General features: G+C 46.3%; 1 protein-coding gene across 1 annotated transcript in view; it reads left to right on the top strand.

The window, feature by feature from the left end:
- The window catches only part of WDFY4 (WDFY family member 4), a 230,467-nt gene that overhangs the window by 47,114 nt on the left and 168,361 nt on the right, over positions 1-14,992 (top strand). Inside the window, exon 12 of the mRNA XM_026658165.2 lies at positions 4,562-4,655. Within this exon, the coding sequence (XP_026513950.1) occupies positions 4,562-4,655 (94 nt within the window). The remainder of the gene's footprint in view (positions 1-4,561; positions 4,656-14,992) is intronic.

Raw genomic sequence — 14,992 nt, 5'->3', positions numbered from 1 at the left:
GCAGACCGGGATGTGCCGTCCCAATAACGGATGGAGTGCCGCCCCTTTCTATTGGCCTCCCCAGGCACCTGCTTCCTTAACTGGTGCCTGGAGCCGGCCCTGTATAGTGGGAACCAATGTGCAACAATCATGTGTGGCCTGTGAGGCCCCAACCTGCAGGCGAGTACTGAAAAGTTAGTGAAAAGTAGGTGCCTGGGGAAAGGAGGGGATGAAGTCCAAGGGCCTGGTGACTTGTGCAGTCACTTCCCTGTGTGCCCAGTGGGTGTGAAATCCTGCTATTCTGATCTGGTAGTACTTCATGCCTGCTTTGCCCTACTGTAAATGATTATACAGGGTGCAGGGCCATGCAGGATTGGGCTCTTCAATCTCATCTGAAGTGCAGCCTCTTTGAGTGAGGACAGACTCCGTTGAAACCACTCCCCACTGGCTATGGCCTGTGAGAAGATGAGGGGGGTTTCTGGCTCCAGTGCAAATGCCTAAAGCGATTTGTACGACAGACGGGCGCTCTCCCTCTTGCATTCCTTTGATTAGAAAGAATATTTTGCTGCAAGCTGTTTTAATGGAGGCTGATCTCTGGGAACCAGATTCCCCCCTGCTGCAGAATGGTGGCAGCAACTGCCTTTCCATAGACTCACTGTGCTTAATGGCTCTTCAGCTTCAACAGGGCAGCTCGCTTTGTCCCCAGCACCCCCTCTGTCTTAGTTTTAAATAGCGGCGCCTCCCAATTGGATTTGGGATCACCAATGTGATGGCACCGGATGGTCTCGGTCAGGGCCATGCAGTGGGGAGAGGGAGACAGGGCCTTTCACAGGATAGTAGTGGGGAGGGAGCTGTGGCCTATTGGAGTATGGCAGGCACGGAGATGGGGCCTTTTGGAAGATCATTGGGGAGAGAGGAGATGGCCTGGGGCCTATTGGAAGATCATGGGGGAGGTAGGTAGGTGTTGTACTGAAATTGCTCTGAAAGACCTAAAGAGTTAAAGGTGTTTATAAACCCTTTCACTGTCCAAGGTTAAACAGTGATAGGCAGGTAGGGTTATCAAGTTTGGTAGAAGCATTCCTGGCAGTTTTATCCCGTGACATAATCTTTAATTAAAGATTAATCTTTAATTCCTGGAGACTCCAGGGCAACCCTACGGTTCGGGGTTGTTTTTAAACAGAGTGCTTGATTTTCCTTGTTTACGTGGCAAACACCCAAAAAGCTTTCATTCAGATTGAAACTTTATTGATTTAACACATGAAGTTAAAACTAGATTTCTATTGAAACTTTGGTGAGTGATTGTGCAAAACAAACGTAGTCAGACCTTCTCAAAATCTGTTTCCTTTTGGAGTCAGAATATCAGAGTCTTTTATTTTCAGAACAACTTTCCCTTGATGAAAAGCAAAGGGTTAATTTTATTCCACCCTGTTGTGTAGAGGGCATTCACTTATCCTGCTCTTAACAAGCAGACAAACCCAAGGAGAAGGAGAGACAGGATAGAAAAGATGGGAGAAATACGGCTTGTGTTGATGTTTTTGGAACTCTGGACCGCTGGTTAGTTACGAGTGGATGCTTTGGCTGGCAAGTTCACCATGACACCTGCAGCTTTGACCCCTGGTTAGTTACGGTCTGGTTGGATTCTTTCTCCTTAGACGAGGCAGGTTTGGGTGAACACAGAATAGTTGACTTCAGGATTCGATGAAAAGCCAAGAGAGTGAGAGAGGATAGGAGGAAAGAAACAGCTGGGCGAGAAAGTCATACAACAAGGGAAGGGAATATAATATAGGATCTCAGGCACTGTTCCCTCTAAGCTGTGCGCGTGTGCGCGCACACACAGATCCTAAACACCGTGCACACGGTGAAACACCGCGCGCACAAAAATTTGCACAGAAGCACAAAAATTTGCACAGAAGACATTTTTTGTGCACACGGCCTGTCAAAAATTAGAGGGAACATTGATCTCAGGAGCCTTTGTGGTGCTGATAATTCGATCTCCCCACTGATGGGCTGAGGAGTGGAGGTCCTAATGTGATGACTTTCAGCACTCACAGGTGAAAACAAAGTTCATTAAGCAAGAGCAAGGCCAGCCAGCTTCCTGTCAGGAAGAAAGTCCCTTAGATGGGTCGAGATGAGTTTCAGTGCTGGCAGGTCGGGGGACGAGCAGGGGGCGGGGGGGAGGGAGGGGGAGGGTAGGGGAGATGAATTCTTTTTTTTTACCCCTCAAAGTCTCTTCTTAAGAACCCCAAAAAGGAGTAAAAGGGGTGGAATATTTTGTCCTCATTATTTTGTCCACCAATTAAAACCATTTCCATAAGGCCTGGCTTGGCATAGTAACTTTGTTCCCAAATTTTATTTTTTTTTACCAGATATGATCTCACCACAGTGCTTGACTTATATCAGTAGCCGTTTTCATTGGACTTGTACAGTTTCTCCATCTGGTTTTGTTGCACCTATTACAATAGTCATTTACTGAAAATAACTTGACCTATTTTTCATGGTTATTGTAACATCTTATGAACGTTCATGTACTTTTTACAGCTGAGCTTAGGGTAACTTTGTAAGTCCAATAATCACAACGGGTCTCTTGGATGATCGTGGGGAAGGAAGGGGGTGGGGCCCATAGGAAGATCATGGGGAGGGGGGGTTGTATGCAGACCTTGAATGTGCAGTTCAGGGACAGGCAGAGATTCAAACTGGTTCTTCTTTGTGCTCTAGCCCATCCATAATTATGGCACTGGCTGGGCACTTGGACAGCATTGTCAACCCAAAGCATTCAGAAATCATAAGTCAGCCTCTAAAAATCGAGAGGCTTAACATTTTTAAAAATCATGAATTTAGCTCTTTTTATTTACCTCCTAGTGTTTGAGCCTAACAGGGGCTGGTTTTCCAGGGTACTCATTTTCTCTACAACCGTGAGGGCTAGAAACGTCTTTCTTTTTTAAATGAAAGCTGAGTTTCTCATGTAATCACAGGACTCCAGGAGCTGGGGCTTTAAGAAAGGCACCACATATTGATAGAATGGTGATAGCTGGTGACACTGCTTGACATCTCTTCTGCAGTTTTGCTGACATGTTCGGTGTCATAACATCCCCAAACACAAGGGGCTCACTTTCTCCCTGGTGTAACGAATTCCCTTGATTTCAACAGCCTTATGCAGCAGATGAATTTGGCTGAACAAACACAGCTAAAGAGTGAAAACTACAAATAATGGAATCCAGGCCCCATTGAATTTAACAGGAGTTTTGCCCTTGATGTCAGTGGGGCCAGGATTTCACCCAAACGTTGTGTTTGTTTAAAAAAAACATGCCTCCTTGCTTGTTTAGCCATCAAACATCGGAGCCACATTCTTCCTTGGTGTAGATGTGAAATCAGTGAAATTGCAGCCATTCGCACTGGAGCTGAATTTGACTCATTAAGCTTAAAGAATAACAAACAAGTAATTTTTTTCTGCAAGCACTATTTAATAAGACAGTATTTGCCTTGAGGGTGCAGTAATAGTCATTGGTCACTGTGGGGCAGTGTCCCACGTTAGTCACTTTGCACAGATCTGTTAGCATTGGCTCCTGGAAATGGCAAACAGGTGTTTATTACAGACATTATTCTCTTTTACTTTCATTATAAAGGCCTTTTTTATTCCTATCTTGTTATTTATTCTTCCTGTTTTACACAGTGTGATAGTGCTTGCTGTTTTATTTTTCACATCCAATTAGTACTGTCAGACACTATCTGAGTTTCCTTCACCAGGATCTATTGGAAAGAACAGTGTATCTGATAATACCGTACAGCCCACATCTTTCAGCTGGCTGGAGCTTTGGTTCAGCTAGAAATTTGTGTGCTTCTCCAAACATCCTGAGCCTGCAAAGCCTGAGCTAGAAATCTCATGAAAAAGCAGCTCTCTCATCGCGTTACCAGAATGTCCTTCTTCTAGCCATTAACGTGGCGTGAGCAGACTTCCCTGTGGATTTTGATGCTTCATTTTCCTCTCCCTGAATGGGCAGAGGCATGTGGCAAAAATGAAAAATGGTGGAGAAAAGTAAATAACCACAAACTTTTTCTCCCCCTCTAGGCAGGTTCTGAGTTGGTTTGATGTTTGGGGAAGGGTTTGGTTGCACAGGAAGGCATTCTGATTTTATTCACACTCTGTACCTTCCCCACTTGCTGCTCTTGGTTTGGGGAATCCTAGAGATCTTGCTCAGTGCTGGATCCTAGGTTGTGATCTTGGATCTCAAGTAACAGAGAATGTGGCACTGGCTCTGGAGGCGTCAGAGACTTTTTGTAGTTTACTCTTTATGGAGCAAATTCTTCAAGTCAGAGTCATTTGAAAAATGGCTCTGCACACCTGGGTGTCTTTAGGGTCATGATCCACCAAGTCAGATTTGAGCTTTGGTTGTACCTTTCGGGTGCATCTTGGTGGTGTTTCTGTTTCTGGCTGTCCCAGGTTGCTGGTCCATTGGTTTACTTTTAGCACTGAATCTGGTCAATGCAAGCAATGAACAATGCGGTTGTCCACTGGGGAACTGGCTCACCTTGTGTGACCTTGTCAACAATACTGTTACAGTTTCTCCTCATCTGTTTCCTGCAGGTTGGAAGGGGGAAACTGTGCCATTATACATCCGGGTGCTGTCTGTGTCATGGTGAGGCTGCTTCCAAAGCTCTACAAGGAGGAACACTCTGAGGTAAATCTCCATCTAGATGGTGCTTTGAGCCATCTTTCCTCCACCCCTTTGACCTGGCCCGTGCTGTAAGTGCCATTCACTCCTGTACACCAGCATCACTGAAGTCAGTCCAGATAACTAACAGAGAAATAGCCCATCGTGCATCATGCTCATCAGGGCAAGAAGAACAGAAGAGCTCTTTTTCCAGGGAGATCATAGAACCAGGATTAATGGGGCTTTACATTTAGGAAAGCGGTGCCCTGTGGGTTGATAAAAACTTGCATTTATATTGCACCATTCACATTAAAGGATCTCTCACATCGGCTAGACTGTGCCATTGGGTTTTGATCTGGTGCAGAACACAGCCCCTGCTGCTCTCTGGATACTCCCCGCAGTAAATAAGAGGGTGGCTGGGTGGAGCCTTGGTTCTATTCCCTCTACTAGCTGGCCAGAATATCTGATCAGGTGCAAGGGGATGGGGGAATAAGCTGCACCCTCTGGTCAGCAACAGTTTATTTCCCTCACAGAGCAAGAATGGAGACAGGGAGGGATTGGTCCCTCTGTGTCCCCAGTGCCAATTGTAAAATGGGTCTGGTTATGCTCAAGGATTACTTCAGTCACCACTAAAATGCAGCCACCTCTGTGGCTGCATATGGCTGCTGTTTAACAGAGGCACAGCAGCTTACAGAACAGTTTAGTACAGGAAGAACGTCAAATCTGTTGGTAAATGCAGGGGGGATTGAGGTAGAGTCGGAAGAAGGCGCCCACTTTGTCCAGGACAGCTGGGGCTAACAACTCTGCTTTTCAGATGAGTGGGTCTCTAACTGCCATCAAATGAACAATGATCAGAGACCCGGCTCTTGTCCAGTTTGGATTGTAAACAGCCCAGTGTGTTCAGGAGTGTGTGGATTCATGCTCTTTCTTTAGCCAGTGCAAACAAAGCCACATATTTCAAAGAAGGGGGCAAGGGACAGGGGTTGGTTAAAGCAGGAGGGTCTTCTGATTTGCATTGGACTTCAGGATTACATCTCACCCAAAAGCATCCCCTCCTGAATTAACTCTTTCTTATCTTTTATAGCCCCCATCACTGGACTATTTTAGCTTCAATGTAGCTAATGTATTCACCCTCACACCCCCTGTGTGGTAGGGAAGTGCTGTTATCTCCATTTGACAGATTGGGAAACTGAGTCACCGGGAGTAAGTGACAAGGTCATAGGTCAAATTTAAAATCTGTGGCAGATCATGAATAGAACCCATGTCTCCTGTATCCAATGGTAGTGCCCTCACCACTGGCATCTCCTTCCTCTCTTTCTGCAACACCCATCCAACTACTGGCTGCCTCTGACTGTTTTGTTTACAAGACTGATGTGATTGCAGTGTGGAAGTTTAATGGAGAGGGTGGCAGATAGAGATGGGCAAGTAGGTTTTTGGATAAATGTTCAAGTTTGGGATGTGTACCTGCCTCTTTGTGGAGCTGAGATCAGCTGTGTTACAAGGCCATACTCAAAACTCCCAGCACTTCCTGGGTTAGGCTGAGGGGAAATACAGCAAGATCTGCCTCTGCTGTAGAATTCTGGAATTCTTGCTGCCATTCTGCCAGGAGCCAGGAAGTGAAGAATCACATGGTGGGAGGGGGAAAAATGGAAGGGCACCATTCCATGGCCCAGGAAAGGGCTGGGTGTGATTCAGCTGAGTCTGGGGCAACAGACTTGGATCTTATCTTCTCCAAACACCTTTACCAAGTTCTACTAGCAAAGTACCACGCAGTCATCTCCCTGTTCTTCCTCCGTTTGAGGCGAATCAATTTCCTCCAGGCACATCTGATCTGTAGTGGCCTTGGATTGAGTCCTGGGGGTGGATTTTCCAAAGAGCTCAGGGCCTGGTTTTCAGGATCTCAGCACCCACTGAGCTCAGTTCTCTGAACTGTCTGGCTCCAACTGTGGGTGCTGAATGCTTCTGAGCCTCTAGTTCCTAAAATAAAGGGGCGGGCGCTTACAGGCCAGGGCTCCACTGTGCTACCATAATACAAATAATATATAATAATAGCAATTGTTATTAGTTGGAGGGAGTTGAGATCTCAGGTTCTTGCCTGGTTGGTCATTAATTGCTAAGAAGCATCTATCTTGGTGGGTGTCGATGCTGCTGCTTTAAAAGCATGTGACTGTTTTCAGTTAAGAACATATAAAGGGCGGAATTAAGGGCCTGATCTAGCAAAGTGAGCTGCATATATGGACAGCTGCTCCTGCCACTGACTTCACAGGTTCGGGGTGTGTGTGAGAGAGAGAGTAAGGGCCTATGGTATGGGGATCTCTTTGCAGGCTCCCTGGGGGGATTGTGCTGGGAAAAGGAAAACGGTGTGGCACTCCTGTGCGTGCCCCAGGAGGCATGTCTGTTCCATGTAAACGACACGGACTTTTTAGTAAAGCATGTATTTACAGAGGTGCTGCAACTTGGCATTCCAGCCATGTGCACACAGACTGACCTCCTGGTGCTAACTACAAACCCTTCCCTCCTGCAGCCTCTCACTTGCCACTGTCTGCAGAGGCCAGTGGTGGGCATAGTGCTCTGGGGGCAGTATGCGCACTAGTGACCACTGTGAGCTCTGCTCCATGGATGGGGCTAAAATTCTCTCACTCATTGGCTAGCACACAGCAGAAACCAGGGAGGTGCTTTTCTCAATCCAGATATGCCCCATCTGGGTAGGTACTCCCTACTCCGCATCATGCTCCTAGGACCCAAGAGCCCACATGTGAGGGAACGGGCTTCCCACACCTCACCCTCTCTGCAGTGCATCTTGTGCATGTACCACACAGCAGCTGTTGTTTGGGCCAGCACTTGGGATCAGCACTTTCCCTGGTATCTCCAGCAATGCATGATGCATTTTTCTATTTACAGTCCTGGAGCTCAATTCTGCTCTCGGTTACAATGATGTCAATTGCTTAAGCCAGTGGGGTGATACCAGGGCAATTATGGTATACGTAAGATCAGGATCAAGCCCTGGACTCTTCCTAGTAGTTACAGACTGGTGCAGCAATTAACAGGAAATTGGCACTCCGTTAGCTTGATCACAACTAGGAATCTGCTCAGGTGAAATTTCCTTTCTCGGGCTCTCCCCACATGCACCCTGACCGAACGAGCAAATTATCCAGTGTATGTCTGCTGCCTTTTCTGAAATATTTGGATTCAACTAGCAGATAAATGGGAGGTTTGGAATAAAACCAGATTCCTCATCAGCATCTCTGGAAGGTGGGAGTGTAATTAACTGCTGATGTTTCTTGACTCTTCATTGCAAGCCAAGCCAGCTGCTATTAAAATTTTGACAATTACTGTAATTAATTTCTGAAAAACAAGTAGAACAGTTAATTGGATGTGAGAGAGGAGCTGTCAGAGAAATCGCGGTATCAGAGCTGGCTCTGCAGCTCTGCTGGATGAGGCAGGGAAAATGAAAACCCCACAGACTTTCAGTAGATGGCAGTGTTATTAAAAATATGAAGAGCTGGGAAACAAATTCTATCAGTCTCAGTAACGTACTTGAATCTATTAATCTTTCCTTCCCTTCTCTTTTCGTCTTTCCCCCTTCTCTCATTTGATAAGGAATCAGTAGCAGTTGTAATATTTTATTTATTTATTTATAATTTATTTAGTGTTATAACAATGGAGATCAGAGCCCCATTGTACACAGATAGTAAGAGGCAATCCCTGTCCCAAAATGCTTGCAATCTAAACAGACGCAAGAAAGGGTGGGAGGGTAAATAGAAGCATAGAGAAGTGAAGTGATTAGCCCAAGGTCACATCAGCAACACAGACAGGAATAGAACCTGTGTCTCTAAGTCCCCTGCTTCTGTCCGGTAGAACATGCTGCCTTCCTTAATATATGTGATTTGAAGTCTCATTATAATCTGAAGCTGAACTCTGTGAAGTTGATTGTGTGAATCTCCATATTTTATTCTCACTGTGATTTCTGGGCTAAATTTGTTCTGCATACAAGCTGAACTAGCAGCTAGTGCTTCTGAGGTTTTTCTGTCTCCTAGCACCACCCGCGATTATGATGTAGTCTCCTGAGCTTCACTGGTGATGGGTGAGACACAATAGATTGAAGCTCTGCCATGGCTGTGTCAGCTTTCTGGTGCCAGCCTCTGACACATTTCTGGTATTGAACAGTGCTGGGAGCTCACTGGCGGAGTGGCGAGCTACTCAGGCAGCGGGGGTCATGGTCTTGTGCAAAAGCTGTAGCTCAAGGATCAGTGACAGATAAATAACTCCCCGTGGTGGTAGAGTGGTAGCAGATAGAAGGGAAATGAGGAAAACTCTTGAAAAGCCAGCAGGGGGCTGTGGCATTGTATGTGCACATCACACTGGACACAGCATGTCAGCTGTTCTTTTCTTCCCATCCATACACTGGCTTGGTAGTCATGTTGGAGGTGGCTGGAATGTTTTATGGTTGGACCTTTCCGACAGTGGGCCCCATGTACATAGGGTATCCGTCCTGTACATGGGCAGCATCCTACTTGCCAGAAGGGGAATGGGTTTTGGCATGTGTTTGTCCGTATGAATGCGCCTTCATTTCTGCTTCCAAACAAGGAAAGAACCCTTGCGCTTGGCTCACTATGTGTTCTGTGCCTGACAGCCCAGGAAGCATCTGCAGCAAGGAATGGAGATGGCAGGTTGCGTTTTTCAGTCCCTAACCCTAACCCTATACCATGGTCGTGTTGTGGCATATGCTCCCTGCGCCCAATTCCACTCCTGCTGAAATCAGTGAAAGGGCTCCCACTGAGTTCAGTGGAACAGCACTGGGCTCTCTCTGCCCACGGAGGCTCTTACAGCTGGCTGGCAATGTGTGCTGATAGCGCTTGTGCTTTGTCACACGAGGCACATCTGAAGGCCAGAAGATGACAGAAGGCAAAGCACTCCTCTGATAGCTCCGCAGTGGATCTTGACTCAGATGTTCAGCTTTCCCAGAGGTAGGAGCCTGTGTGTAAGGAGAATAAAATGTCAGTCAGGATCCACCACAAAGGTCTGGGAGAAGGTTTTTGGCCTAGAGTTTGGGGCTTAGTTGAACAGCATGTTCTTCAACAGCAGGGATGGACAATGGGTGGGCACTGAGCACCACTTTGCTAGTCTGAATGCTGTGTAAAGACATTTTGGGATGGAGCATGGAGTTATCTTCCTGAAGGAATCAGTCCAGCTTCATATACAAATCCTTCCATTTCACCAAAGCGGGGAACTAGCAAGCGCTGCTCTGCAGAAGCATTAGTGGAACTCAATAAACATTAATGCATACTGATTCTGACCTAAGGAAATAGGATCCATTCCCAGTTGGATTTGCTGCTTCTTGGTGACCTTTATCAGACCCAAGCAGTGATGTGCTGAAGTAACTCTGAGTGTGTCAATGTACTGAGAGTGGTAATAAGTAGCAAGAGACAGGAGACTCGATCTCACACTGCAGCCTTTTCTTCTGACCTGACCAGAATGACAATTAACAGCTGGTGAGAATAGATCTGTGGTTATGTGTTGCAGCCATCTCTACTGGCAATTAAAAAAACATTTGGATGTCAAATGAGACATATGAAAATTTGCTAAAAGCCCTTCAAAAAAAAAAAAAAAAAAAAAGAAAAGCTGATAAATACATTAAAAAAAAAAAAAAAAAAAGGCAGAGGTGCTGTTTGAGTCTTTAAAGGAAATTTATCGAGCATCACTCATGTGAACACTCAGCCCTGGTGCTTTTGCAAACTGTGCATTCATTGTAATGATCACATTTATGCAAAGCAAATATTCTCTTTCCTTAAATGCAAAATCATCAGTGTCAAAATGAAGTTGATGCCTATTTGGAAAGCTAACGGCAAAATAAACTTACTTACCATCCCCTCTAAGCAAGCTTTGTGGCACAGGGCATTTGCCACAGAAGGATATTTATATCGAACTTTTACAATTGCTTCTCCTCTTTAAAGTTATCTTGGCATTTCCTGCTTTCTGGATGATTTCCCAGGACGAAGCCTTTCAGATGCCAGAAGTGTCACTGCCGAGCCTGGTCTTTGTGACGTCACAGAAAGATGCATTCCGAGCTCTTGTCAGTGAACCAGGAAGTACAAAGAATGTATTGCCTAGGGGGAACACCACTTTTAAAAATATATTTCTGTGCTGAATGTTCCTCTTGATCAGTTTGTAGAGTCATTCAGTGATGACTGGGAGGTGAAGGGGGACTTAGGAGTTGACTCCTTCATTCAAAACCTGTCACACAGTTCATCATTTTTAATTAATCTTGCAGGTTAGGTTTATCACCACAGTCTGAGCTTGGCCCAGTTTTCTGTTTTGTGCTGCAGTTACCTTTAGCAGGTCTCTCTCATGATCAGGTTGGATTTGGGAGCTTGTGTGTGACTCAATTGTATGGATAGAGGAAGAAGGCTGTGCATTATCAAAAGATTGTGCTGACTCGCACGCTCCAAGCATACTGAGTTCCAGAGAGGCAGACAGTGATTGTTTTAATACCTACTTGCATCTTACCCAGTGATGCTGCTTTTAGGCCTTTTCTCACTACTTTGCCTTTGGATGTAGTCCTTGATTTAATCATAACTAAATGGTTTGCTCTTGTTGCTAACGTTCATAGCAGGGCACTTCACAAAAGCTGCACAACTGCACTCCCCAAGTAGTGAATTGCTGCTTATAAAGTTGTGGAAATATCATAATTCACCACATTCATGTTCCATGAGATATTGTTTTGATATTTGACACTTCTCTTCCCATAAGCATTTATTATTATTACGTATATTACAGTAGCACCTAAAGGACCACAACCAAGATCGGCACCTACTCTGCTATAGTCTATACACACACAGTAATAGATAGTCTCTGCCCCTAGAGGGTTCATAATCTAAATAGACAAGACAAAGGGGAGTGGGGGAAATGGAAGCCCAAAGAGGGGAAGTGACCTGCACAGTAATGACAGAGCGAAGACTAGAACTCCGCTCTCCTTGCTCCCACTCTAGTGCTGGCTCCAGTAGACTATACTGTCTTTTTAAAAAGAAGAAGGTGCTATTTAAAGTGTCATTATCATAGAACCATATAACGGCGGGCTGGAAGGGACTGGGAGAAGTCATCTTGGATAGCCCCCTGTGCTGAGCCAGGACCAAGTAAACCTAGACCATCCCTGCCAGGTGTTTGCCCAATCTGTTGTTAACAACCTCCAGTGATGGGGATTCCACAACCCCCGTTATAGAATCTATATTGTTATAATCTCCGTTCTCATGGGGTAGCATTTTACACTGGTGTAAGTGACCAGGGAACAATGTGTATAGTTGGGGTGCTGAGAGCCATTGAAATCCTGTATATGATGGAAACCACAGGGGTTGTGGCAGCCCCCTCTCCCCCCCAGCACCTATGTAAGTGACTACCCAAGATGCAAAGCAAATGGAGAATCTAGCCCTAAGTCACAGAGTTCAAGGCCATAAGGGACACCCCAGATCATCTAGAGTGACTTGCCCAAGCAGAGCCAAGAACTGAATCCAGATCTTCCCTATCCAGAGCCATAACCACAAGGTCACCCTCCCCCTCTAGCATTGATCACTTTTTCCTGGGGATGTAGGTGGGTACTGTATCCTTCCTTGCTGCCTTTCTTGCTTGAATTTGCTAGGCTCCCTTTAATTCTGTGTTTATACATTCGTTTTAAAAAGTGAATTGCAGATCAGAGAAACCAACAGCCAGGTGTCCTGCATGTAGAAGATGGGTTTGGGCAGCATTAATAATGGAGTAGCTGAGGAACAGAGAAGTGCCTACCCAGGGCCGGAGCAACCCATTAGGCGACCTAGGCGGTCACCTAGGGCACTAACATTTGGGGGGAGGCGACCGCAGCGGCCGGATCTTCGGCTGCCCCGGTCATCGTCGGCATTTCAGGGGCAGGACCTTCTGCCGCCTCTGTCGGGGGCGGCATTTCGGGGGCGGGACCTTCCGCCGCCTAGGGCGGCAAAAAAGCTTGCGGCGCTCCTGTGCCTACCCACCTGCCTGCCATGTATCGGGGTATCTTCCTGTTCTTACTGAGCGGATGAATTTTCTAGGATTGCCAGACACAGTTAGTGGGGTGGGGAAGCTAAGGGGTAGATATCTCCCCTCCCATGTGGAAAAGGGGATCAGCTGCTGTCATAGCACAATTTCTTTGGAGTCCATCGAGACTCTTCTCTTGGCCTGGGATCTCTGTGTGTGTGCCGAGGGGGTGGGGGTGGTGAGACAGTCTGGGTGGAGGCACATCATCATCTCTGTTAATGACATAGCATTCCTTAGCTTACGGTAATACACTCTGTAAGGGGTCCGCAAGGCACCTGAAGTCAGGGTTCCATTCCTCCTTGGGTGCTGCACTGCCAGGGCCTGCAGGGAGATGTGCCTGGGGCACAGAGCTGGACAGATGCATGGGTTGGGGGAGATCTACAGGGTGTGGGGGCAGGTCCTGCAGCCTGTTTTGGGGAGCTGGGAGCCAAATCTTCCCCCGAGCACCCCCCCCCCCGCCCACAGGCTTTACCCTGAAAGGAGGAGAGCCGACCCAGCTGACTTGTCTGGCTTTGAGAGATGTCCATGAAAAGATGTCATAGCATCTGGAGGGCTGCAGGATTGACTTGACATGAGATTCTCTGTGCAGATGCTGTCCCGATTGTAACAGAACAAAAAACCTGCAGCCTGTCTGCACATCATCTCACTGTGCTGCTCTTACCCTGGGGCAGTGTAATGTGCTCTTCACACTCTCCAGAAAAAATATCCAAACTCTCTGGAATCGCCCAAACTCTCAGAAATGTACATTTGCTTAAAAATCAGGCTCCAACTATGGAATCTTCCAAGAAACCGTAGCAAATTATGCAGAAATGTTCTCTTTCTGCTGCGCCTTTCATCCAGAAAGATCCTACCAGGCTTTATTGACTGTCCATCAGGATCACTACATCCACCTCTCAGGCCAGACTCAGAGTTCTGATGGCACAGCACTACACAAGAACTTAGAACACAACATGGAAAATACAGTATTCAGCCGAGTCTGCAGGAGGATGTTAGCGAAGCAGAATATAATTCAATAAGTTGGACTTTGGATGAGACCCCAGGGTTAATACCCCTACCCTTAACTTTCCAAGGGGCTTTGAGTGCCTTGATTACTAATGGTTAAGTCCCTAGTTGTACATCTCTTCTAAAAGACAGCACCTCTAGCATCCTTAGCACCAGCCTGTTTCAATGCTGAATGGGGGGCATCATCTACTCATTCCCCAACAGGAATTACTGCGGCACAAAGAGACACCTTTCATCCTAGCCCTGACTCCCGCTTACAGCATGAGATTGAATACAAGGTGGCATGGCTGCGGGGCAGTCCCAGCAGCCCTTATCTCAGTGCTGATCTATACTCTGAAGCTGTGGTGCAAGCCAGGCCATTTCTTTAAAAGCTCACTCCAGAACTTCTCATGAACCTTGCTGGGGGCAGGAGCCTCTGGAACAGAAAAAGAGAGCCCCAGGAGCACATGGTGAAAAAGCACAGTAGAAGTGGTTCATCCAAAGAAGTCAGACAAGCCATCTTTGTCTCCATATGTAAGCGTAATATGTACAATTCAATTCATAGTGCCTACTTCCCACTCCCCCTTCTCACCACACATGAATGCTGCAAGCCATAACATATGGCTTCAGTTGTACTGTGGCATGACAGAGCCCAGTTCTGCAAGCATTCACTCAGGCATTTCTTACTCATTAATGCCAGTGGGTAAGCTCCTAATTAGGAAGCTGTTGTGCTAGAGACGGACTGTGTCTCATGGCTGCAACAGGGGACTCAAGTTCTGGGTTCTCGTCCCAATTCTGTCAGCCCCGGCTTGGTGTGACTTACTCGCTCTGGGTAACATTTTCAAAAGCACGTAAGTGACTTAGGAGCCTACGTCTCATTGAACGTCAGCACATTAGGCTCCTACAAATGGGATTGTCAAAGTGTGCCAGGTGCTTAACTCTCAATAATTTCCAAGGGAGTTAGGCACCATAGCTGCTTTTGAAAATCCCTCTATAAGTGCATCAATGAGATATAGCATCAAATAGTACCTCCCTCAAGGGTGTCTTGGGAAGTTACATCAATGAATGTGTGCAAAGGGCTTTAAGTTCCTTCAATGAGAGGTGCTAGGGGAGTGCAAGATTTATTTGTTGTTTTGTGGGTCTATGCCTATCTCATTTTTAAGCCCAAGGGGACCGTATCCTGTTGAAATGAATCCACACCTTGAACCTTTTGAGACATTTATCTGTCCCCTAACAAACCAACATCATTTGGAAGGGAGAGAAATTCAACTACCAAGTTTTGAAGCAATGGACTGTTAGAAGGAGGAAGCTGGGACTACTTAAGAATGTCGGGCAAATTACTA

Source organism: Terrapene carolina, unplaced genomic scaffold, assembly GCF_002925995.2.
Source record: "Terrapene carolina triunguis isolate 2854851 unplaced genomic scaffold, T_m_triunguis-2.0 Scaffold402, whole genome shotgun sequence".
Classification (NCBI taxonomy): domain Eukaryota; kingdom Metazoa; phylum Chordata; order Testudines; family Emydidae; genus Terrapene; species Terrapene triunguis.
This window is presented reverse-complemented; position numbering and strand designations above follow the sequence as displayed.